The sequence below is a fragment of the Spinacia oleracea genome, chromosome 2, assembly GCF_020520425.1.
Source record: "Spinacia oleracea cultivar Varoflay chromosome 2, BTI_SOV_V1, whole genome shotgun sequence".
NCBI lineage: Eukaryota > Viridiplantae > Streptophyta > Magnoliopsida > Caryophyllales > Amaranthaceae > Spinacia > Spinacia oleracea.
Window position 1 is genome coordinate 29050427 of NC_079488.1, and position 27153 is coordinate 29077579.

Here is a 27153-nt window from a genome sequence, read left to right on the forward strand (position 1 = left end):
GAACCTTAGAATGGCTACAACCCCTCCCAAATTCTAAGCACTAATTAGAATATATAAAGTCACCCCACTAACAAGGGTAACTGAAAATCGCGAGTCACCAAAACTCCGATCAAACTACTGCACATAACGCTCGCCCTACAAGCGCCCGTTACACAGTCTACGTCGTTCCAAAGCAAAAGCGAAAGAAAAATGAAGGATAAAAACAAGAAAGGAACATCTATGAATCCTCGCTCGAACGAAGTAATAAGCCATGCATACCCACGCAGAAGGTGCTACACTTGTTCGAGCACCTGAACGAGGCGTAATGAAGTACACGATTGCAAAAAAATAATAATGATATCCCAACACCCGGAGGAATGTTCTAAGACACGTTGTTAGGCCACACAAGCCTACGTCGCACCATAAGTTCAACCATCCCATGGTACAAGTCTAAAAAAAAGAGTAAGGCATATTGCACTAATGCGGGCACGACCAAGAGCATGGGGCAAAGACTACTTATCGCCCAAATTCAAAATGCAAGCTACACGACTTCTACATTAAGGATTAAAGGTAGAAAAATATTACCTACCACGGAAGGGATAGCTCGCACCTACACGAGCGGGACCCCAAGGCATCTTTCTCGAAAGAACCTACAAAAATCGTACGCCAAAAGGAAGCATCCCAACATGCATACTTGGGGGCTCTAAGCTACGAAACGACCGTAGCAAAATAAAAAAATATACGCGATCAAAGTCTTACGCCTCAAGGTATGTTCCTCGGGCCATATAGACTCGCCCAACTATTGCAATAACTGTACGCCTTAAGAGCGACAGTTCCTTTAAATAATCTCCCCAAAGCGACAAACACCGTAGTACACCAATCGGCTACGGCTTCTCGAGAAATCATCACGATCACTCAACTCATTGTGATCTCTAATAAAATTCTACGTTCCAAAAATAAAGAAAAACAAAAGAGAAGAGAATACGTAGAATTTCAAGTGAAATAAACGAACGAACAAGAGGCCAACTGTGTCATCAAAAGACCAGCCCAAACAATATTTTCAACGCCCCACTTGGGCGTGAATTATTTCTAACGCCCAGGCCTGGGCGCCGAAAATGAGCCCAGGCCCAAAAGAAGCCCTGACTTCTATAGGGCCCTGCCGTATCCATTCAACTCGAAAATTGCCGATTTCTTTATTGAAAGTTGCACCTCACGGCTTTGTTAAGAGTAGCACACCACTACAAAGATCGCTCGCACTTACGAGCACGATCCCAAACACGATCAAGGACATTACAAAATGCGTATCCCCAAGGAACCTCTTTGATAAGAAATGACCGTCAAGCACGAGTGCTTGGGGGCTCGAAAGAAAATATATATTTCAAAAGAGAGTATGCAAAGTTAAAACAATATTCCCAGACTATGTTGTACGAAGTCCAGTGTTTGGATAATCTCAAAAGATAAAACCGGATTACGACCTCAAGACAAAGGTCGCCGTTGATACTTATACATAGTCCCCTAATCAAGGACCCAGGTAGTGGAAAAATTGAGCAGTAAAGACTAGCTCAAAACCATGAAAGATGATGACCACGAGACAATGGTCCGTCTAAGCACGTTGTCAACCCACATTCAGGTTGCAACTAAGTCCGAGCATCCCTCGAAAGAATTCGCTCCTACCAGAATGAATAAAAAGAAATTCTCAAAAGAAATCACAAGAACAAATGAAATAGGGACTTGCCCACCTCAATCGGGCAAGATCGCGGCACATACCACACGAGTCCTAAATCGAAAAGACGAATTCAGGTTCGCTCACTTCCAGCGGGCAGGGCGTCCACCCTTAGCGGACAGGGCTCGCCCACCTTCAGCGGGCGGGGTCTGCGTCACTAACCGCGCAGGTCCTCAGTTTTCGAAAATGAAAAGAAAATAAAATCTTCAAAACAAAAATAGGCTTGCCCACCTTCAGCGGGCGGGATCTACGTCACAAACCGCGTAGGTCCTTATATTCAAAACATCAAAACAGATTCGTCTACTTCTATCGGACAGGGTGTCCACCCTCAGCGGACAGGCTCGCCCACCTTCAGCGGGAGGGGTCTGCGTCACTAACCACGCAGGTCCTTAGTCGCTACAGCGATAACTTTTCCCGGTTTATCCTTTTCCAAAAATCAAAGGATGGTTTCCCTTTTCCAAAAATCAAAGGATGGTTTCCCTTTTCCAAAAATCAAAGGATGGTTTCCCTTTTCCAAAAATTAAAGGATGGTTTCCCTTTTCCAAAAATCAAAGGATGGTTTCCCTTTTCCAAAAATCAAAGGATTGGTTTTCCGCTTTTCCAAAAAAGAGCGATGTGCTGGATTTTCCTTCGTTTTACGTCCTATAAAAACAAGGGGGTTTTCTCGTTTAGCTAACCCTGAAAATGAGAATCTTTAAAACCTCGTGATTGGGCTTGGCCAGGCCTAGTTACACTTTATAGCTTTGATTTCGAAAACATCTATAGATACTTCTAATGACAAAATGAGGGGGTTTCCATACTATCAGTTAACAAATTCCAATGACGCGTGAGGAATGTGTTAACACTTTAAGTGATGACCCTTAAGTCAAATGTTATCACTCGGGGGTTCGTGAGACCCTCGCAAAACAGGTCACATACACCATGGCTTGTATGACGCACTCCGTCTAGTACTTTGTGTTAGGTTATGATACATATGACATTTACATAAATCATGCGGAAACAACCATTAACCCAGGAAACATATTATTTACACATAATCATTTAGCATAGTTTAGATGCATACTCTTTGTTGCGTGCCTTCCCTAGCTGCGCCCGAACCGAACAAGAACAAGTCTTTTAGGACTCCAAGTGTCGTCCCTCCGTAGAAAGTCCACAGCACGTCCGGATCCGCCTTAAGATTGACCAACTAGAATCGCCCTTAAGGTACTCAGAAAATTCGGCACTTTTGGGGCAAGATGGGTTTTAATTTTCTCTCAAAAAACTCACTTTTGAATACTTTGAAACTTGTATATAAATTATGACCCCTAGGCCTTTATTTATAGAGTTATGGAAAAGGAATCGTAATCCTAGTAGGATGCGAATTAATTGGAATTAGAATTCTACATGAATTCTACTTAATCAATTTATCCAATAGGAATAGACATTTAATCATACACTGACTCTTGCAGATTCAGGAATCTCGCATGAGCTCAAACTCACACACACACGGCAGCCACAAGGGCTGCCCACGCATGCGAGCAGCAGCCCACGCAGCGCGGCCCACGCATGCGCGGCCTTGTGCGCGCTGGGCTGTGGCGTGCGTGCTTGCTGGGCGATGGCCTGGCTTCGTGCTGGGCCTTCGTCCGGCAGGCCTCGTCCGATGCTAATTCGTACGATACGCTTCCGATTAAATTTCCATTTCCGGAATCTATTTCCGATACGAACAATATTTAATATTTCCGATTCCGGAATTAATTTCCGTTTCGAACAAATATTTAATATTTCCGTTTCCGGAATTATTTTCCGATTCCGGTAATATTTCCGATTCTGACAATATTTCCGTTTCCGGCAATATTTCCGATTCTGGTAATATTTCCATTTCCAACAATATTTTCCGATACGTACCATGTTTCCGTTTCCGGCAACATCTACGACTTGGATAATATTCATATTTCCGATACGATCCATATTTCCGTTTCCGGCAATATCATCGTTTCCGGAGTATTCATTTCTTGCCTGTGACGATCTTAGCTCCCACTGAAACCAAGATCCGTCGGTTCCGAATATTCATAGATGGAGTATTTAATGCCATTAAATACTTGATCCGTTTACGTACTATTTGTGTGACCCTACGGGTTCAGTCAAGAGTAAGCTGTGGATTAATATCATTAATTCCACTTGAACTGAAGCGGCCTCTAGCTAGGCATTCAGCTCACTTGATCTCACTGAATTATTAACTTGTTAATTAATACTGAACCGCATTTATTAGACTTAACATAGAATGCATACTTGGACCAAGGGCATTATTTCCTTCAGTCTCCCACTTGTCCTTAGGGACAAGTGTGCATTTCCTAATTCCTTTGTCGCTCGATGCTTGCTCTTGAACATAAGGTAAGAGTTGTCATCCTTATTATGTCCAGAGGTGTTCCTCGGTTTCAGAGTTCAACTGATCAAATAAACAGATAATCATAGCCTATGATTCATCCGAGCACGGCCATGCATTTCACAGTTTCTAGCTCTCCGAGTGGCCTTGTACAACTTTTAAGCATCTCATCCCGATTTATGGGAGGACAATCCCAATCTTGCGATCTTGAGATTAGACTTCGTTTGATAGGTGATTACCTGAGCGTTGCCTTTATAGCCTCCTTTTACGGTGCGACGGTTGGTCAACGTCAAAGCAACCAGTTCTCAAACAAGTAATCTCAAATCACTCAGGTATTGAGGATTTAGTGTCTAATAATTTAATGAAATTTACTTATGACAGACTTTCATCTCTTACAGTAAAGTTTCATAGGTCTTGTCCGATACTAGTCTTCCCAAAGTAAGTATCTATGCAAATGATTATGACATTGCCATGTCCACATAGTTCAAGAAACAGAACTACTAGTCATCTTGCATTCTAATCGTCTAACGTTTTCTATGCGTCCAATTTTATAGAAAACTCCGACTAGGGACCATTTTCAACCTTTGACATTCAAGTTCACTTGATAGACATTTCTTAGTCACAGGACTGGTCCTGACAGTCTATCTTGAATATATCGTCAAGTTGAAGGGACTCATCATTTAATAAACCACAAATTAAATGGAAAAATGAATTCCTTTCATTTATTGTGAATGATTAACCAATAATGTTTTACAAAGATTTAAACTCTAAAACTTTAAAACATTAAACAGAGACATCAAAGCCATTCTCCAATATGCTTGATTCCCATAGCTGCAGTGTGCGAGTTGTGCTTCGCTTGCGGCAGAGGTTTAGTTAATGGATCTGATATGTTGTCATCAGTTCCAATTTTGCTTATCTCGACTTCTTTTCTTTCAACGAACTCTCGTAGAAGGTGAAATCTACGAAGTACATGCTTGACTCTCTGGTGGTGTCTAGGCTCTTTTGCCTGTGCAATAGCTCCGTTATTATCACAATACAGGGCTATTGGTCCTTTAATGGAGGGGACTACACCAAGTTCTCCTATGAACTTCCTTAGCCATATAGCTTCCTTTGCTGCTTCATGTGCAGCAATGTACTCCGCTTCAGTTGTAGAATCCGCAATGGTGCTTTGCTTAGCACTTTTCCAGCTTACTGCTCCTCCGTTGAGGCAGAAGACAAACCCAGACTGTGATCTGAAATCATCTTTGTCGGTTTGGAAACTTGCGTCCGTATAGCCTTTAACAATTAATTCATCATCTCCACCATAGACCAGGAAGTCATCTTTGTGCCTTTTCAGGTACTTCAGAATATTCTTGGCAGCAGTCCAATGCGCCTCTCCTGGGTCTGACTGGTATCTGCTCGTAGCACTGAGTGCGTACGCAACATCCGGGCGTGTACATATCATAGCATACATTATTGAACCAATCAATGATGCATATGGAATCCCATTCATTCGTCTACGCTCATCAAGTGTTTTTGGGCACTGAGTCTTGCTTAGAGTCATTCCATGAGACATGGGTAGGTAGCCTCGCTTGGAGTCCGCCATCTTGAACCTATCAAGCACCTTATTGATATAAGTGCTTTGACTAAGTCCAATCATCTTTTTAGATCTATCTCTGTAAATCTTGATGCCCAATATGTACTGTGCTTCTCCTAGATCCTTCATCGAAAAACATTTCCCAAGCCAAATCTTGACAGAGTTCAACATAGGAATGTCATTTCCGATAAGCAATATGTCGTCGACATATAATACTAGGAAAGCAATTTTGCTCCCACTGACCTTCTTGTATACACAAGATTCGTCCGCGTTCTTGATGAAACCAAAGTCACTGACTGCTTCATCAAAACGTATATTCCAGCTCCTGGATGCCTGCTTCAATCCGTAGATTGACTTCTTTAGCTTGCATACCTTTTTAGCATTCTTTGGATCCTCAAAACCTTCAGGCTGTGTCATAAACACAGTTTCTGTTAAAACGCCGTTTAAGAAAGCAGTTTTGACATCCATCTGCCATATTTCGTAATCGTAATATGCAGCGATTGCTAATATTATTCGAATAGACTTTAGCATTGCAACTGGTGAAAAGGTTTCATCGTAATCCACACCGTGGACTTGCCTGTAACCTTTCGCAACCAATCTAGCTTTGAAAACTTCAAGTTTCCCATCCTTGTCCTTTTTCAGTTTGAAAACCCATTTGCTTCCAATGGCTTGGTAGCCATCTGGCAAATCGACCAAATCCCATACTTGGTTTTCAGACATGGAGTCTAATTCAGATTGCATGGCTTCTTGCCACTGCTTGGAGCTAGGGCTCGTCATAGCTTGCTTGTAAGTCGCAGGTTCATCACTTTCAAGTAATAGAACGTCATAGCTCTCGTTCGTCAAAATACCTAAGTACCTTTCCGGTTGAGATCTATATCTTTGCGATCTACGCGGGGTAACATTTCTAGATTGACCATGATTCTCACCAGATTCTTCTAAAGATCTCTGAGTTTCATCCTGAATGTCATCTTGAGCATTCTCTAGAGTTTGTTGTTCGACTCGAATTTCTTCGAGGTCTACTTTTCTCCCACTTGTCATTTTGGAAATGTGATCTTTCTCCAAAAAGACACCATCTCGAGCAACAAACACTTTGTTCTCAGATGTATTGTAGAAGTAATACCCCTTTGTTTCCTTTGGATAGCCCACAAGGATACATTTGTCAGATTTTGGATGAAGTTTGTCTGAAATTAATCGTTTGACGTATACTTCACATCCCCAAATCTTAAGAAAAGACACATTTGGAGGCTTTCCAAACCATAATTCGTATGGAGTCTTTTCGACAGCTTTAGACGGAGCTCTATTTATAGTGAGTGCAGCTGTATTTAGTGCATGTCCCCAAAATTCTAATGGAAGTTCGGCCTGACCCATCATTGACCTGACCATGTCTAGCAAGGTTCTGTTCCTCCGTTCTGACACACCGTTCCATTGTGGTGTTCCAGGAGGAGTCAATTCTGATAGAATTCCACATTCTTTCAGATGGTCATCAAATTCATAGCTCAGATATTCACCGCCTCTATCAGACCGCAGTGCCTTGATCTTCTTGCCTAATTGATTCTCTACTTCACTCTGAAATTCCTTGAATTTGTCAAAGGATTCAGACTTATGCTTCATTAGGTAGACATAACCATACCTACTGAAGTCATCAGTGAAAGTGATAAAGTAGCTGAAACCACCTCTAGCATTTGTACTCATTGGTCCACATACATCTGTATGGATTAAACCCAATAGTTCATTTGCTCTTTCTCCAACTTTAGAGAAAGGTTGCTTTGTCATTTTGCCAAGTAAACATGATTCGCATTTACCATAATCCTCTAAGTCAAATGGTTCTAGAATTCCTTCCCTTTGAAGTCTTTCTAAGCGTTTCAAGTTTATATGGCCTAATCGACAATGCCACAGATAGGTGAGATCTGAATCATCCTTTTTGGCCTTTTTGGTATTTATGTTATATACTTGTTTGTCGTGATCTAATAAATAAAGTCCATTGACTAATCTAGCAGATCCATAAAACATCTCTTTAAAATAAAACGAACAACTATTGTCTTTTATTATAAAGGAAAATCCCTTAGCATCTAAGCAAGAAACTGAAATGATGTTTTTAGTAAGACTTGGAACATGGAAACATTCTTCCAGTTCCAAAACTAGCCCGGAGGGCAACGACAAATAGTAAGTTCCTACGGCTAATGCAGCAATCCGTGCTCCATTTCCCACTCGTAGGTCGACTTCTCCCTTGCTTAACTTTCTACTTCTTCTTAGTCCCTGTGGATTGGAACATAAGTGTGAGCCACAACCTGTATCTAATACCCAAGAAGTTGAATTAGCAAGTATACAGTCTATAACGAAAATACCTGAAGATGGAACGACTGTTCCGTTCTTCTGATCTTCCTTTAGCTTCAAGCAATCTCTCTTCCAATGCCCCTTCTTCTTGCAGTAGAAGCATTCGGATTCAGAAGTGGGTTGACTGACCTTCCTCTTTGCAGATTTGGCGCCAGTATGCTTAGTTGGGCTGGCCTTGTTGCCACCTTTCTTAGCATTCCTCTTCTTTCCAGATTTCTTGAACTTGCCCCCACGCACCATAAGCACATCCTGCTTATCACTTTTGAGCGTCTTTTCAGCGGTCTTCAGCATACCGTGAAGCTCAGTGAGCGTTTTGTCCAGACTATTCATACTGTAGTTCAGTTTGAACTGATCATACCCGCTATGAAGAGAATGGAGGATGGTGTCTATAGCCATTTCCTGAGAAAATTGCTGATCCAGCCGACTCATATTCTCAATGAGTCCAATCATTTTGAGAACATGTGGACTTACGGGCTCGCCTCTCTTAAGCTTGGTCTCAAGAATTTGCCTATGAGTCTCGAATCTTTCGACTCGAGCCAGATCTTGGAACATGTTCTTCAACTCACTGATGATTGTGAAAGCATCTGAGTTGATGAACGTTTTCTGCAGATCCGCACTCATGGTGGCGAGCATTAGACATTTCACATCCTTGTTGGCATCAATCCAACGATTGAGGGCTGCCTGAGTGATCCCGTCGCCTGGAGCTTCGGGCATCGCCTCATCTAGGACATACTCCTTTTCTTCCTGCATAAGAACTATTTGCAAGTTCCTTTGCCAGTCAAGGAAGTTTTTCCCGTTCAACTTCTCCTTTTCGAGAATTGATCGAATGTTGAATGAATTGTTGTTTGCCATATTAAAAACTACAATTGAAAAGAATAAACAAATAAATAACCATTCACAGTTTCTCTTAATAAACTTAAATTCTAGCATTCATGCATAATTCAATGTTTATTAAGCATTTTATTCAAGTTATGTGTTCCGGCAGGTGTGAATAAAATGATTCCAAGATCCTAAAATCATTGAAGAACTAAGCACAGTTTGTCGACTTAATCCTAGAACATCTTAGGTAAGCAAAAGCCTTTTGCTAATAGTCTAGAAACTATTCTTGGTTGATAGGTACGTCTAAGAACTTATTAGGTAAACCTATCGAATTTGCCACGACATAAAAGGACTCCTTACTTATATCGTTGAGTTTCACCAAAACTAACATGTACTCACAATTATTTGTGTACCTTGCCCCTTTAGGACCAATAAGTAACACCTCGCTGAGCGAAAACTATTACTAGATTGATGTAAAGGATATCCAAGCAAGTGTATATTTTGGCATGGCACCTTTTAACTCAATTTTTAAGTTTGGAACTTAAGGCTCTTACTATGTTGGTTAGATTTTAAGTGAACTAAAATCCTTAATCATGCAACATAATCAAGCTTTTGATCTCATGCATTTTAAGACATATTTAAAGCAATAAATAACTTAAAACATGCATAAGATATTTGTGATCTAGTATGGCCCGACTTCATCTTGAAGCTTTGACTTCAAAGTCCGTCTTGAAAATCTCCGTGGGAGGCACCATTTTCTTCAAATAGGATAAGTTATAACTAATTACAACTATTTGATGGTACGCAGACCATATTTGAATTGAAAAATAACTTTGGTGCTTTAGACCAATTACATTCAAATTAATGGTACGCAGACCATATTTTCTATCCTATTTGGGCCATACTAGTCACTTCATAACCTGCAAAACAGTACATATACAATATATACCATTCACCCATTCATTATCATGAATGGCCCACATAGCTGGTTAGTTAAAACACATTATGCATCACGTAAACATTTGCAGCAATTAATCAAGGTCACCAATAATCTACCAATTATTCAGTCCTTATTAATTCTAATCGAGTTGTTTTAACCTTAAGGATTTGTAGACCTAATCAAGAGTTTATGACTAAAAGCACTCCCACTCAAACCAATAAATTCATATGCTTTACTAATTTTAAACATAAAATTGTATTTCTAGTCTAACCGGAAACATACAAATTTAATTAAAATTTAAAGCTCATATAAATTTATAATTGAATCCAAAAATTTAATTTTAATTTCAGTCACATTTAAATTAATTTATGATTTTAATTTTAGTAAAATAATTAGAATAAATGCCATTTATTATAATTATAATATTCAAAATTAAAATCCAAGAAATTAATTCAAATTATTAATTTTAAAATCAATTAAAATTACGTGAACTGAAATTTTCAAATTAAACATTCAAAAACGATCTAATCGAAACGCAAACATCCTATGCGTTGCACGCCCATGGGCTGTACGCACACAGCCATTGCTGGCCATGTGCGCGCAGCCCATGCGCTCGTTGCATAGCTGCTGCTGTCCCATACGCAAGCCTCCGCACAGCGCCCACCGCACGCGAGCTATCGCTCGCAGCGCGCGCGCGTTACCGCGCTCGCTGGTGCGCGAGATCGCTCGCTGGTGCGCGCGAGCCATCGCTCGCTGGGGCGCTGCATCGCTCGCTGGTGCGCGCGAGCCATCGCTCGCTGGCGCGCGAGATCGCTCGCTGCGCGCGCGCGAGCCATCGCTCGCTGGTGCGCGACATCGCTCGCTGGGCGGGCGACGTCGCGCGCTGTGCGCGCGAGTGATGCTGTGCGCAGCGCTCGTGGCACGCGAGCTTGCGCTCGCTGCGCACGAGGTTGCGCGCTGTTGTGCGAGGCAGCGCGCGCTGTGGCGCAGCTCGCTTGCTGCCCACACGCGACTGCCTTGGCTCGCCCCTCGCCCATGCCCATCCGTTCATTGCTCGTGGCACACGACACAAGGCAGGGCTGCTGCCTTGCGCTCGTGCACTACGCCCTTGCTCATTGCATTCGTGCCGCACGGGCGACGAGCTCCCTTGCTCGTCGTCGCATGCCCGCATTATACAACACCCCTTAAGGGTAACACGAAGCGTCCATTGCTTCGTGCGTGCAAGTTATTTGAACGAATCGCATAAAAATTTAAAATTTATATTTAAAATTAATGACAAATAAATAATATTAATTTCATAATTTTAGGGCGAAAAATCGAAAATTTATTATCCAATTGATTTCCGATTGATATGGATTCAAGTCTAGGTCATAAAAATTTAAAATTTATCGTAAATTTACAATTTTTATGGTGGTTTTTAATCATAGGTTTCTAATTAAATTACAATTAATTATGAAAATCAAATTAATTCTAAATTATTCTAATTTTCAACAAATTAATCATAATTACAAATTAGATTGCATAATTAACAAGACTAGGCATTCAAACTTGTTAAACATATGCAGTAGGTCAATCAAAAATTCAAGATTTATCAACAAGAATCGCAAATATTTAATTTAACATCTTAAATTTACGAAATTTTGCATCCGAAAAACTAAAACCTTCGAAAAGTCATAGTTAGGCTTCGAATTTGAGAATTCTGGGTTCGGCAGAAAAATACTATTTTTGTCAAAATTTTAGAATGCCTTTTACATGCGGAATTGACACAAAAATCACTCAATTCGGATGAGTAATGAAGAAACTGCCGAAAAACTGCGTACATATAATTAAATAAACGCAATTTGCAATTAATTAACAATTACGAAAATTAATCACCCCTTTTAATTCTTGCAAATTTGTAATATTTAACCATGTTCATGCAATTTAGATTATGAAAATAATAAGGGGCTCGTGATACCACTGTTAGGTTATGATACATATGACATTTACATAAATCATGCGGAAACAACCATTAACCCAGGAAACATATTATTTACACATAATCATTTAGCATAGTTTAGATGCATACTCTTTGTTGCGTGCCTTCCCTAGCTGCGCCCGAACCGAACAAGAACAAGTCTTTTAGGACTCCAAGTGTCGTCCCTCCGTAGAAAGTCCACAGCACGTCCGGATCCGCCTTAAGATTGACCAACTAGAATCGCCCTTAAGGTACTCAGAAAATTCGGCACTTTTGGGGCAAGATGGGTTTTAATTTTCTCTCAAAAAACTCACTTTTGAATACTTTGAAACTTGTATATAAATTATGACCCCTAGGCCTTTATTTATAGAGTTATGGAAAAGGAATCGTAATCCTAGTAGGATGCGAATTAATTGGAATTAGAATTCTACATGAATTCTACTTAATCAATTTATCCAATAGGAATAGACATTTAATCATACACTGACTCTTGCAGATTCAGGAATCTCGCATGAGCTCAAACTCACACACACACGGCAGCCACAAGGGCTGCCCACGCATGCGAGCAGCAGCCCACGCAGCGCGGCCCACGCATGCGCGGCCTTGTGCGCGCTGGGCTGTGGCGTGCGTGCTTGCTGGGCGATGGCCTGGCTTCGTGCTGGGCCTTCGTCCGGCAGGCCTCGTCCGATGCTAATTCGTACGATACGCTTCCGATTAAATTTCCATTTCCGGAATCTATTTCCGATACGAACAATATTTAATATTTCCGATTCCGGAATTAATTTCCGTTTCGAACAAATATTTAATATTTCCGTTTCCGGAATTATTTTCCGATTCCGGTAATATTTCCGATTCTGACAATATTTCCGTTTCCGGCAATATTTCCGATTCTGGTAATATTTCCATTTCCAACAATATTTTCCGATACGTACCATGTTTCCGTTTCCGGCAACATCTACGACTTGGATAATATTCATATTTCCGATACGATCCATATTTCCGTTTCCGGCAATATCATCGTTTCCGGAGTATTCATTTCTTGCCTGTGACGATCTTAGCTCCCACTGAAACCAAGATCCGTCGGTTCCGAATATTCATAGATGGAGTATTTAATGCCATTAAATACTTGATCCGTTTACGTACTATTTGTGTGACCCTACGGGTTCAGTCAAGAGTAAGCTGTGGATTAATATCATTAATTCCACTTGAACTGAAGCGGCCTCTAGCTAGGCATTCAGCTCACTTGATCTCACTGAATTATTAACTTGTTAATTAATACTGAACCGCATTTATTAGACTTAACATAGAATGCATACTTGGACCAAGGGCATTATTTCCTTCACTTTGACCATCGTCTCATCTCGAGACTCAGTCAAAGTGGGGGCTAACTGTAGACCCCTAATTTTGTCCCTATTCTTGAAAGGGAAGGTTCGATGATGAGAACATAAATCTTCACTTGGCAACGCATCTCCTATAAAATTACGAATCTCGATCACCCTTTCATTTCAGCCAAAGCTGCTATTTATAGAAACCTGCTAAGAATAGTAACTGCCGTAAAAGGTAGTTGTTAAAAGTGGCAAAATCATAAAAGATAGAAACCTGTCAGAATTAGGTGTTGCACTCCAACATAAATCCTTAAAGAATTCTATTCCTGGTATAATTCGAAAATAAGAGTTACGTATTAATTAAAATCCTAACGAACCTAGAGTTCGCAACGGGCCCAGACGCATTCCGTCATAAGTTAATACTCACTAAAAGACTCTGATAAATCTCAAAAGCTCCGTGTTCTAAGAGTCCGAATCTGACAAAGAACTCGGCCCAGATCCCATTTTCAACGCCTGGATCTGGGCGCCGAAATCTTCGGCGCCCAGCCCTGGGCGCTGAAAGTGCCTGGGGCCGTTTTATCTCCGGATTCTTTTTGGATTCGTATCTTAAAATCTATCTTTCCACACACTCTTTTCCAATAAATACAGCCTAAAATCGACGTGAAAATAATACACACAATTCCATAATCTGAATATTGACTCTAGCCTTAAGCCTAAGCCTCACGCTGCGAAATTGATCCGGCGTTCTGTCGCAATCGACCCAAAAGTCGAACAGAACGCATCCTGCCCCTTGTAGCTTGATGAATTAAGCCTAAATACTGGAACATTGTTTGGAAACCCGAGATTTTTTAAATAAAAGGAGAAATAGCAAAGCTAAGTGGTTAGTTTTTTGAGAACCACAACGCACCTCTCAAGGGTGCGTTGTAATGTGTCCCTCATATGATTTAATCGCATTCGTCACCCTTTTATAAAATTGTCAAACTATTAATTTGATTGATCTATCACGCCTAATAACATAATACCTTGGACAATTGAATTATCATGCTAGGTACCTTAAATCAATCTAAATAAGATAATCACGATCGGTTTAGTATTATGTGTTGCATATTGCTAAAATCAATTCAGAATAGTTTAATAGTTTAACGCATGTCCCTTCAATTATTTATGCTAAGCTAGGAAGGATAACCTGCCTCTGGAGTATTATCGATGAGCACTCCTCTCGGTATTTACATTCCCCCGAACTCTCAATCTCTGCCCTGCGGGTGTACGTTGAGCGATCCCCACACCAGGGATCACAAGGGAACCTATGGCCGTCGTGGTCGAACATAATGGCACTCCCTTTATGTCACGATAACCGGGTTTTGCCAGTTTTTCTCATTGTCGTTAAAAACTGAATGGCGACTCCTATATTACTAGTCGATTGGGTGTAAACTCACAGGAAATCCAATTACACTTGATCTGACAACGTCACGCCCACGAGGGACGAGGTCACGCATTAGCCTCGTGCTTTTTCGACCCCCTCACAGTACCCCATGATCCATGACGATTGCAGTTGGTAATCCAAACCTGGTGATTATGTTTTTCCATATGAACTTCTTGATCTGGTTCGCAGTTATTTTTGCCACTGGTTCTGCTTCTATCCACTTGGTGAAACAATCCACTGCCACGATCAAAAATTTTCTTCCCCCAGATGCCGTTGTGAATGAACCCAAAATGTCCATTCCCCATTGGGCGAATGGTATTGGGTTTAGGATTGGCATAAGATCGTTTGCAGGACGATTGATGATTGCCGAGAACATTTGGCATTTTTCGCATTTCTTGACGTATTCTTGTGCATCTGTTAACATGGTTGGCCAGTAGTATCCCTGTCGTTGACATACCAGTGCAAGGGTTTTTCCTCCTAAGTGATTTCCACAGGTTCCCTCATGCATTTCTTCTATCAGCCGGGCGGATTCGTATGCTGATATGCATCTTAACAAAGGCAGGCTAAAACCCCGTTTGTAGAGTTGACCTCTGATGATTACGAACCAACATGAGTTCCTTACCAGCTTTCTTGCATCCATTTTTTCTGTCGGCAGCGTTCCATCCCTCATGTATGCCCACATAGTGTCATACCATTCAGGTTGATTTGTGATTACCATGACTTCCTTTCCCACTACCTTTGTACTCCTTCGATGCATGACCTCAATCATTACTGATTTGATCAAAACACTTGAGCTGGGCAGTTTTGACAGGGAGTCTGCCAACATATTCTCCGATCGGGGCACTAACCTCATTTTGAAACTTTCCAACTGTGCTACTGATTGTTTAAGCTTTTCGGCATATCGTTTCATAGATTCCTCTATTGTTTCATATTCTCCTGAGAACTGGTTGGCTACTAACTGTGAGTCGGTTGTCAGTATGACCTTACGAGCACCAGCCGCCATGCATATTTGTATCCCAGCAATTGCATCTTAGTATTCTACCTCGTTGTTTGATACCTGGAAAGAGAACTTAATAGCATACTCGAACTGGTCTCCTTCCGGTGAAGTGATTATTACCCCAGCTCCTGCCCCTGATTTGGTAACAGAGCCGTCTATTGCCACCTCCCATTTTCCTTCCTCCAATTCATCCTCCTGATATGATGCTTCGACTATGAAGTCAGACAATGCTTGGGCTTTTATAGCTGTTCTGGGCCGATACTCCATGTGGAATTCCGACAGTTCAATCGCCCATTTTAGGAGTCTACCCGATGTGTCCATTTTTTGCATTGCTCTTTCGAGTTGGTAGTTTGTGAGGACTTCAATTCCGTGTGCATCGAAATAGGGTCTCAGTTTTCTGGCTGCAGTCAGCACTGCCAACCCCAACTTCTCTATCAAAGAATACCGCTATTCTGCTTCTTGCAAGATATGGCTGACAAAGTAAACCGGTATCTGGGCTCTATCCTTCTCTATGATCAGTATCGCTGCTACCGTGTGCTGAGATGCAGATATGTATAGTTGTAGTGTGTCTCCCTCCTCTGGTCGTGCTATAGTGGGTAAGGCTTGCAGGTGCCGTTTTACAGCCTCAAACGCTGCTTTTTCTGTTTCTCCCCACTTGAATTTTTATTTTGCTTTAGCATGTTGAAGAAGGGCAACGACTTATCTGCTGATTTGCTAATGAACCGTGTCAGTGCGGCCATTCTTCCTGTCAGCTTTTGCACGTCTTTTATGCAGCCGGGCTCTGGTAGATTCATGATTGCTTCTACCTTATCTGGGTTGGCATCAATTCCCCTTTCGCTTACTAGAAAGCCTAAGAACTTTCCCGACCGGACTCCAAATACACACTTCTTTGGGTTTAATTTCATCCTGAACTTCCTCAGTGTTTCCAAAACGTCAATGTGGTCGCTGGCCAACCGACTTTTTACTATCGAATCATCCACGTACACGTCTATGTTTCTCCCTTTCTGGGAAGCAAATACCCTGTCCACTAGCTTCTGGTAAGTGGATCCTGCGTTCTTCAACCCAAACGACATAGCTTTGTAACTGTAAACCCCTGTATCCGTGATGAAAGCATCCTTCTTTCTATCGGCCCTGCACAGGCTGATTTGGTGATACCCTGAGAAAGCATCCAGGAAACTCAGCAAAGCATGACCACTGGTCGAGTCTACCAGCCTATCTATTCGTGGCAACGGATAGCAGTCTTTGGGGCATGCCCCATTCAGGTTGGTAAAATCTACGCACATTCGCCAACTGCCGTCTGGCTTTTTCACCATGACTACGTTGGCCATTCATTCAGGATAATCACAAGCTTCTATGAACTCTGCTTCCAGAAACTTTTCCACCTCTTCCTTTATTGCAATGTTTTTTTCATTGGAGAAATTCCTATTCTTTTGTTTTACCGGCCTGACTGACTTGTCGACATTCAAGCGATGCACTATTATGTCTGGGCTGATACCGGGCATTTCATCTACTGAGAAGGTGAACACATCTGCATGCTCTCGCAATAGGCCGATAAGATTTATCTGCTGATCTATTTCCATGTCCGCACCTATTCTTACTGTTCTTTCCGGCACTCCTTCTACTCACTCGATTTCTTGCGTTTCTCCATCTGCCGCCGGCCTTGGGATGTAAGCAGGCCTTTCATCAAAATTTTCTATACTGAGATCCCCTCTGTCTCTTAGCTGGCATGTTTACTTCTCGGGCCAGATTGGTTTCCGGCACCATCCTTCCTGGTGCTTTTATAGCTGTTAGATAGCATGATCTGGCAGTCTCTTGGCTGCCATGCACTCTTTCAGTTCTTTCCAGATTCGAGAGATATATCATAGTAAAATGATATGTAGACACCACTGCCTGCGCGTCATGGATAAACGGTCGACCAATTATCACATTGTATGCCGCCGGTACCTTAATCACCAAATAATCGACCATCAAATCCCTAGCTGACATTCCTCTACCCACTTGAACTGGCAAACGGATACTGCCCTCGGGGTAGACACTGGCTCCAGAGAATCCAATAACGGGGTAGTTTACCCTGGATAACTCTCCATGGTCGATGTTCAACTGGGTGAAAGCCTCCCAGAATATAATATTTGCAGAACTGCGCCCATCAATTAGACATCTCTTGACGGGAAAATTCGCTATTTCCAGCTCCAGTACCAACGGGTCATCATGCATGGGGGTATATGATGCCGCGACAATCCTCTGAAGTGAACGTAATGACCGGTAAGGGGGGTGGTTCAGCCAAAGCTGCTATTTATAGAAACCTGCTAAGAATAGTAACTGCCGTAAAAGGTAGTTGTTAAAAGTGGCAAAATCATAAAAGATAGAAACCTGTCAGAATTAGGTGTTGCACTCCAACATAAATCCTAAAAGAATTCTATTCCTGGTATAATTCGGAAATAAGAGTTACGTATTAATTAAAATCCTAACGAACCTAGAGTTCGTAACGGGCCCAGACGCATTCCGTCATAAGTTAATACTCACTAAAAGACTCTGATAAATCTCAAAAGCTCCGTGTTCTAAGAGTCCGAATCTGACAAAGAACTCGGCCCAGATCCCATTTTCAACGCCTGGATCTGGGCGCCGAAATCTTCGGCGCCCAGCCCTGGGCGCTGAAAGTGCCTGGGGCCGTTTTATCTCCGGATTCTTTTTGGATTCGTATCATAAAATCTATCTTTCCACACACTCTTTTCCAATAAATACAGCCTAAAATCGACGTGAAAATAACACACATAATTCCATAATCTGAGTATTGACTCTAGCCTTAAGCCTAAGCCTCACGCTGCGAAATTGATCCGGCGTTCTGTCGCAATCGACCCAAAAGTCGAACAGAACGCATCCTGCCCCTTGTAGCTTGATGAATTAAGCCTAAATACTGGAACATTGTTTGGAAACCCGAGATTTGTTAAATAAAAGGAGAAATAGCAAAGCTAAGTGGTTAGTTTTCTGAGAACCACAACGCACCTCTCAAGGGTGCGTTGTAATGTGTCCCTCATATGATTTAATCGCTTTCGTCACCCTTTTATAAAATTGTCAAACTATTAATTTGATTGATCTATCACGCCTAATAAGATAATACCTTGGACAATTGAATTATCATGCTAGGTACCTTAAATCAATCTAAATAAGATAATCACGATCGGTTTAGTATTATGTGTTGCATATTGCTAAAATCAATTCAGAATAGTTTAATAGTTTAACGCATGTCCCTTCAATTATTTATGCTAAGCTAGGAAGGATAACCTGCCTCTGGAGTATTATCGATGAGCACTCCTCTCGGAAGTTACAGTCCCCCGAACTCTCAATCTCTGCCCTGCGGGTGTACGTTGAGCGATCCCCACACCAGGGATCACAAGGGAACCTATGGGCGTCGTGGTCGAACATAATGGCACTCCCTTTATGTCACGATAACCGGGTTTTGCCAGTTTTTCTCATTGTCGTTAAAAACTGAATGGCGACTCCTATATTACTAGTCGATTGGGTGTAAACTCACAGGAAATCCAATTACACTTGATCTGACAACGTCACGCCCACGAGGGACGAGGTCACGCATTAGCCTCGTGCTTTTTCGACCCCCTCACAGTACCCCATGATCCATGACGATTGCAGTTGGTAATCCAAACCTGGTGATTATGTTTTTCCATATGAACTTCTTGATCTGGTTCGCAGTTATTTTTGCCACTGGTTCTGCTTCTATCCACTTGGTGAAACAATCCACTGCCACGATCAAAAATTTTCTTCCCCCAGATGCCGTTGTGAATGAACCCAAAATGTCCATTCCCCATTGGGCGAATGGTATTGGGTTTAGGATTGGCATAAGATCGTTTGCAGGACGATTGATGATTGCCGAGAACATTTGGCATTTTTCGCATTTCTTGACGTATTCTTGTGCATCTGTTAACATGGTTGGCCAGTAGTATCCCTGTCGTTGACATACCAGTGCAAGGGTTTTTCCTCCTAAGTGATTTCCACAGGTTCCCTCATGCATTTCTTCTATCAGCCGGGCGGATTCGTATGCTGATATGCATCTTAACAAAGGCAAGCTAAAACCCCGTTTGTAGAGTTGACCTCTGATGATTACGAACCAACATGAGTTCCTTACCAGCTTTCTTGCATCCATTTTTTCTATCGGCAGCGTTCCATCCCTCTTGTATGCCCACATAGTGTCATACCATTCAGGTTGATTTGTGATTACCATGACTTCCTTTCCCACTACCTTTGTACTCCTTCGATGCATGACCTCAATCATTACTGATTTGATCAAAACACTTGAGCTGGGCAGTTTTGACAGGGAGTCTGCCAACATATTCTCCGATCGGGGCACTAACCTCATTTTGAAACTTTCCAACTGTGCTACTGATTGTTTAAGCTTTTCGGCAAATCGTTTCATAGATTCCTCTATTGTTTCATATTCTCCTGAGAACTGGTTGGCTACTAACTGTGAGTCGGTTGTCAGTATGACCTTACGAGCACCAGCCGCCATGCATATTTGTATCCCAACAATTGCAGCTTAGTATTCTGCCTCGTTGTTTGATACCTGGAAAGAGAACTTAATAGCATACTCGAACTGGTCTCCTTCCGGTGAAGTGATTATTACCCCAGCTCCTGCCCCTGATTTGGTAACAGAGCCGTCTATTGCCACCTCCCATTTTCCTTCCTCCAATTCATCCTCCTGATATGATGCTTCGACTATGAAGTCAGACAATGCTTGGGCTTTTATAGCTGTTCTGGGCCGATACTCCATGTGGAATTCCGACAGTTCAATCGCCCATTTTAGGAGTCTACCCGATGTGTCCATTTTTTGCATTGCTCTTTCGAGTTGGTAGTTTGTGAGGACTTCAATTCCGTGTGCATCGAAATAGGGTCTCAGTTTTCTGGCTGCAGTCAGCACTGCCAACCCCAACTTCTCTATCAAAGAATACCGCTATTCTGCTTCTTGCAAGATATGGCTGACAAAGTAAACCGGTATCTGGGCTCTATCCTTCTCTATGATCAGTATCGCTGCTACCGTGTGCTGAGATGCAGATATGTATAGTTGTAGTGTGCCTCCCTCCTCTGGTCGTGCTAAAGTGGGTAAGGCTTGCAGGTGCCGTTTTACATCCTCAAACGCTGCTTTTTCTGTTTCTCCCCACTTGAATTTTTTATTTTGCTTTAGCATGTTGAAGAAGGGCAACGACTTATCTGCTGATTTGCTAATGAACCGTGTCAGTGCGGCCATTCTTCCTGTCAGCTTTTGGACGTCTTTTATGCAGCCGGGCTCTGGTAGATTCATGATTGCTTCTACCTTATCTGGGTTGGCATCAATTCCCCTTTCGCTTACTAGAAAGCCTAAGAACTTTCCTGACCGGACTCCGAATACACACTTCTTTGGGTTAATTTCATCCTGAACTTCCTCAGTGTTTCCAAAACGTCAATGTGGTCGCTGGCCAACCGACTTTTTACTATCGAATCATCCACGTACACTTCTATGTTTCTCCCTTTCTGGGAAGCAAATACCCTGTCCACTAGCTTCTGGTAAGTGGATCCTGCGTTCTTCAACCCACCGGCATAGCTTTGTAACTGTAAACCCCTGTATCCGTGATGAAAGCATCCTTCTTTCTATCGGCCTTGCACAGGCTGATTTGGTGATACCCTGAGAAAGCATCCAGGAAACTCAGCAAAGCATGACCACTGGTCGAGTCTACCAGCCTATCTATTCGTGGCAACGGATAGTAGTCTTTGGGGCATGCCCCATTCAGGTTGGTAAAATCTACGCACATTCGCCAACTGCCGTCTGGCTTTTTCACCATGACTACGTTGGCCATCCATTCAGGATAATCACAAGCTTCTATGAACTCTGCTTCCAGCAACTTTTCCACCTCTTCCTTTATTGCAATGTTTTTTTCATTGGAGAAATTCCTATTCTTTTGTTTTACCGGCCTGACTGACTTGTCGACATTCAAGCGATGCACTATTATGTCTGGGCTGATACCGGGCATTTCATCTGCTGAGAAGGCGAACACATCTGCATGCTCTCGCAATAGGCCGATAAGATTGATCTGCTGATCTATTTCCATGTCCGCACCTATTCTTACTGTTCTTTCCGGCACTCCTTCTACTAACTCGATTTCTTGCGTTTCTCCATCTGCCGCCGGCCTTGGGATGTAAGCAGGCCTTTCATCATAATTTTCTATACTGAGATCCCCTCTGTCTCTTAGCTGGCATGTTTACTTCTCGGGCCAGATTGGTTTCCGGCACCATCCTTCCTGGTGCTTTTATAGCTGTTAGATAGCATGATCTGGCAGTCTCTTGGCTGCCATGCACTCTTTCAGTTCTTTCCAGATTCGAGAGATATATCATAGTAAAATGATATGTAGACACCACTGCCTGCGCGTCATGGATAAACGGTCGACCAATTATCACATTGTATGCCGCCGGTACCTTAATCACCAAAAAATCGACCATCAAATCCCTAGCTGACATTCCTCTACCCACTTGAACTGGCAAACGGATACTGCCCTCGGGGTAGACACTGGCTCCAGAGAATCCAATAACGGGGTAGTTTACCCTGGATAACTCTCCATGGTCGATGTTCAACTGGGTGAAAGCCTCCCAGAATATAATATTTGCAGAACTGCGCCCATCAATTAGACATCTCTTGACGGGAAAATTCGCTATTTCCAGCTCCAGTACCAACGGGTCATCATGCATGGGGGTATATGATGCCGCGACAATCCTCCGAAGTGAACGTAATGACCGGTAAGGGGGGTGGTTCAGGCCTTTTTCTTGTACTATGGTAACTCACCAGGTGCCGATGCTCCTGTAGACTTTTTACTGCCCCACTAACTGTACCTCCATGCACGCGCCCTCCTGAGATCATCCATATAGTGGTCATTTTCGTCTGTCAGCCCCCTCTTTACTCGTTTCCGGTAGTGACCGGGTTTCTTGTCGAGGTGGTGGTGCTTGTTCAATCCTACTAGTGGGCTGTGAATACCCCGGCTGGGTAGGTATGTAGGGGGCATGATGATGTGAACTGCCCCGCCTATTATTCCCCCCATGGCCCTCTTGTCGGACCTTGTATTGGGACAGGTATCCCTTCCTTACCAACTCTTCAATGTTATCTTTCAACTCTTTATAGTGCTCTGTGTAATGACCGTGATCGTTATGAAAAGCACAAAAATTCTTATTGTTACCTGGAGCCTCCAGTGGTAACGGCTTTCTCCATGCTGTTGATTTGGTCACTGCGTAGATAGTGGCTCTAGCGGTGTTGAGCGGATTATACACCTGATATGCCCCTACCGGCTGTCTGGTCTGATACCCTCCTCTCTGCTGATAGCCCTCTTTTCTACCATTATCTTTTCGAAAATTGTGTTGCTGTGTGGGAACATGATCCTTCCTGGCTGATTGTACTGCCTGCCCTCCTACCATGGGTGATATCTGCATCAGCTCATCGCTTCTGATGTATTCATTTGCTTTCCTCAAAGCCTCCCCCAGCAAAGTGAATGATTTCCTGCCCAGATACCTCTTGAACTCGCAATCCTGCATTCCCCTCAGTAGAGCCAAAACCGCTATCTCTTGCTGTAAATCAGGTATGGTGATGGATTCATTGTTGAACCGGGTCAGGTACTCTCTCAGGGGCTCTTTCGGCCTTTGCGAGATTGACATCAACTCTCCGGATGTTTTCTTTCGCTCAACCTTGCTAATGAACCGTATTACGAAATCCTCCTGTATCTGTCGGAAGCTAAATATCGATCTTGCCGGCAACTTCTTATACCAATCAGCTGCCACCCCCGATAAGGTGGTTTGGAATACTTTGCACCACATGGCGTCTGAGTCTGAATACAACATCATGTGTTGTTCAAAAGCGGTGGAGTGATTTTTGGGGTCTGTGGTTCCGTTGTATTTGCACGTCGGCATCTTCACTTTTTCCATGGGTTGCTCCAGTATACCCCTGCACAGGGGGGGATCTTTAGGATGTATGGTCCGTCTCATCGGCTCTTGATGAGGCATGTATCCTTCGTATCTGTTCCAACCAGGTTGCGGAGATTGCACGATGTACTCCTCGTGATATGGTGTCGATTCCCTACCAGCAGGAACCGATCCTTCCTGCTCTGATACCGTCTCTCGGCGCCTGGTGGACCTCTGCCTGTGTCGAGAACTATGCCTTTTCCTTCTGCCCATAGGTTCACTGCAGACAAGTATTGGCACTGGCTGTACCGGTAGCACTATTTCATGCTCTAGGGTTTCATAGAGATTTCTTACTGGCATCACGCCTGGATGAGTACCGGTAGTCACGATTTGATTTCCTTCTGTCCTCCCCGAGGACAGTTCAACCATAGCCTTCATGACAGTCGAAGCCGTCAGAAGCTGTTGCGGTGTAAACCTTTGGGATAGTGCTGAGAGGTTGCTCTGTATGTGCGGGGGGGTGGGGGTGGAGAATTATGTGCCCTTTCCTCCAAAGACGTCTCGTCCTCTACGAGCACGTCGTTCGGATTTTCAAAACCCGGGGGGATGCTTTATCTGGGATTTGAGTGTTTTTGGGATGGGATTTGCAAGTGGTGTGACTTGACTGGTTGAGACAGGTGGTTTCACTCTTGTGGTTTGTACGACTGGCATTGGGGCGATTATTGCTGACTGTGGAAGATTGATGTTTTTTCTAGACTTTTTGTTACTGGTTGCGGATGTATCCATGTTGGCTGTTTTGTCAAGGCTTACATTATCCCCCTCCTTCTAGCGCCAATTATTCCGGTACGGATTGGGAACGGTTGGAGAGGTCTTGCTGGTTGTGTGGTGCTGTTATCCAGATGAACTCCTAGGTGAACTAGCCTCGGAGGTGATTCGAGGATCCCCCTCCGATACTTAAGTCAGATATGATATGCGATAAGTGTTTAGGATTAAGTGAAAATGATTGGGATTGCGTACCTTTCGTAATAAATGAGGCCCATATATATTGGCGCGGGTCGGGTGTACGGATCAATATGGGTCCTACCCGATTGATGGCGACCCGTTGACTCTTTGATTGGTCACGTGCCATCTTCCTACGAGCCTTCCTGGGAAGCTAGTAAGAATTATGACTGCTGGTAGGAGAATTTGCCTGTAGACTCTTTCTGAATGAGGGTGCTACCGGCCTGCTGGTAGCATACCTGTACAAAGGGAAAAATCAAATGTTTGGGGCCTTCATTATTAATTATCATATATTTAAAAACAAAAAAAAAACATAAGGAAAAAAGAAAGAGAAAACATACTCACTGTGAATGAAAAAATAAGAGGCACAAAGATTATATGGTTCACGATCATCAATAATATTATTCCTTTATGGGGGTAATTAAGAATCCAAGAGTAGCAGCACAATACGTGAGCCATGAAGAGAAGAGAAAAAGTAAGCAAAAACAGCAACATAAGCTCGATCAATTATACGAAGGTAAATTTGTCAAAAACTACCTTATAAAATCGATTTTTTGCGCAAAACTATCTTATAAAAAAATATTGTGTAATTAACTACCTTATATAAAATTTACGTTGTAAGATACTACCTTTTTTTCGAATTATAAGCATTGAATCGAAATTCCGTGATTTACTTTACCATATATATCTTACGTGCCATTTAATTACCATTTTCCCGTTAGATACCACGTGAGATACATTTAGTAAAGCCAACTCCGAAATTTGGAATCAATGTAATAATCCAACCAAAGATAGTATTTTACAACATAAATTTTTTATAAGGTAGTTAATTACAACATTTTTTTTATAAGGTAGTTTTTCACAAAAACTCAATTTTATAAGGTAGTTTTTGACAAATTTACGTTATACGAAATACAAGAAACCGCCATAAAAGTTGCAGACAACATATTTCAAGGTTCATGATTGCTGAAAGAAACTAGACATAATAAATATACCTGCAATATAGTGATGTTTTGCTCGGTGCGGTAGCAGTGCTCTACCAGGTAGTTGCATCTCGTCTTCTTCAAGGTAGCGATGCTCTACTCGATAGCTTCACGGTAGTAAGTAGCAGACAGAGCTTCTCCTTCTTGTACAACGAGGACAGGCGACGGACTGTAGCGGAGGCTCAAAAAATCTTTGATCAAACTGGCAACTCCTATCTTTGGTGATTAAATAATTAGTTGGTCAAGGACGGAGCTTGTTCTTATGATCTTATCGGTCTTCTCCGGTCTTTAATTGTTGTACGTTCGAACAAGGAAAATGGGAACCGTAAGAGTGATGGCAATGGAGTGAATGGACTACAACAACGTCAAGGTCGGATCCTTCTCCAGTCGGTTTCCAAGACGACATGGTGGTTGACCGACGCTTCATCTCCATAGATTGGTCATAACCTGCAAGAAAAACAAACAAAAAATAATAACAAAACCTCCTCCATGGCTCCTCCTTCATGGCGTTGGTGGGAATGACATGTCCTCCTTGATGGTGTCTAGAAATGAAAAGAGCGCGCATGGCTCCAAGATAGCAAGAACGCAGGTCCCGTCGTCGACATGGATCCTTCATGGCGGGTTCACTCCTCGTCTCCTCCGCATCAATCAAGCAAGCTGGCAAATACAAGACTCCTTCCGGCTTTAAGCGTGAATATCTCTCTTTATGTATGTACTTGTTAAAGCTTTCTCCTCCAGGTTGGGCAGCGTGAGCTATTCGAATGAATGAAAATTAAGCTCTTCATATTAGTCGTTATTTAAAGGAGTAATATTGATTTGTTTCTCAAGAAGTTCAATCGGTACACGACTCACAACAAAACTCAACAAAAGGATAAAAATAGTTCTAGCAAAGATGTTTAAAAAAGATAAGCATTATCTTTAAAAAAAAGTGGAGTGACGTTGAGCGTAATTGTATCCGGTGTGGAGTTCCTAAATTGCTTGCCGCAAGGAGACTTTTAGCCAAATATTCAACTCATGGGTATTACAAAAAAAAAAGCATGGCCCATAAAGTTTTGGGTTATTATTTAAAAGAATAAAATTCAACGAGAAATTTTTGTGTGAGACCGCCTTACAGGAAAGACCGCCTTATTGGCAGCCTCGTGGCGCGCGCTGATGTTATGCCGACGTCATCGTTTTTCAAATTTTTTTTTCAAATTTTTTTTTCAATTTTTTTTTATCAATTTTTTTTTCAAACTTTTTTTTTCAAAATTTTTTCAAATTTTTTTTCCGGCCTTAACTAATTGGACTTCTGGTTTCACTAATTGGATTTAAAGCTTAACTAATTCAATATAAGGCTTAAAAATTATTTTCCACATTTTTTTCTTCGAAAATTATTTAAAGACAAATAGTTAAGATATAAAGACAAATAGTTAAACTTATGAGTCGAATAGTTATTATTTTTATACAAACTTATTATTAACTAAAACTCATAAAATCTTAACTAATTAGTTCCAATGCTTAACTAATTGGTTTCATTGCTTAACTAATTGGTTCAGCGCTTAACCAATTGGTTCCTTTGCATAATTAGTTGATTTTGTTGCTTAACTAATTGATTTTCAGACTTAACTAATTGATTTCAGTGGTTAACTAATTAGTTCCAGTAAATGCATAACTAATTGGTTAAGGTGTTTCACTAATTGGTTCCCATGCTTGACTAATTGGTTATATTGCTTAACTAATTTGTTATATTGCTTAACTAATTGGTTATATTTCCTAACTAATTACTTAAATTGCTTAACTTATTAGTTAAAAATATATACTAAAACTCATAAAA

At 42.0% G+C, this 27153-nt stretch overlaps 2 protein-coding genes across 2 annotated transcripts; both read right to left on the reverse strand.

The window, feature by feature from the left end:
* Positions 1–12730: 12730 nt before the first annotated feature.
* On the reverse strand, positions 12731–26292 carry LOC130467795 (uncharacterized). The gene is made up of 2 exons (XM_056836621.1): positions 25353–26292; positions 12731–24596 (listed from the first exon to the last, which is right to left on the reverse strand). The coding sequence occupies exon 2, from the start codon at positions 23797–23799 to the stop codon at positions 22345–22347; it is 1455 nt and encodes a 484-aa protein (XP_056692599.1). The 5' UTR covers positions 23800–24596; positions 25353–26292; the 3' UTR covers positions 12731–22344.
* Positions 21634–22164, reverse strand: LOC130467303 (uncharacterized). Its single transcript, XM_056835777.1, has one exon. It carries the CDS (start codon positions 22162–22164, stop codon positions 21634–21636), a length of 531 nt encoding a protein of 176 aa, XP_056691755.1.
* Positions 26293–27153: the final 861 nt, after the last annotated feature.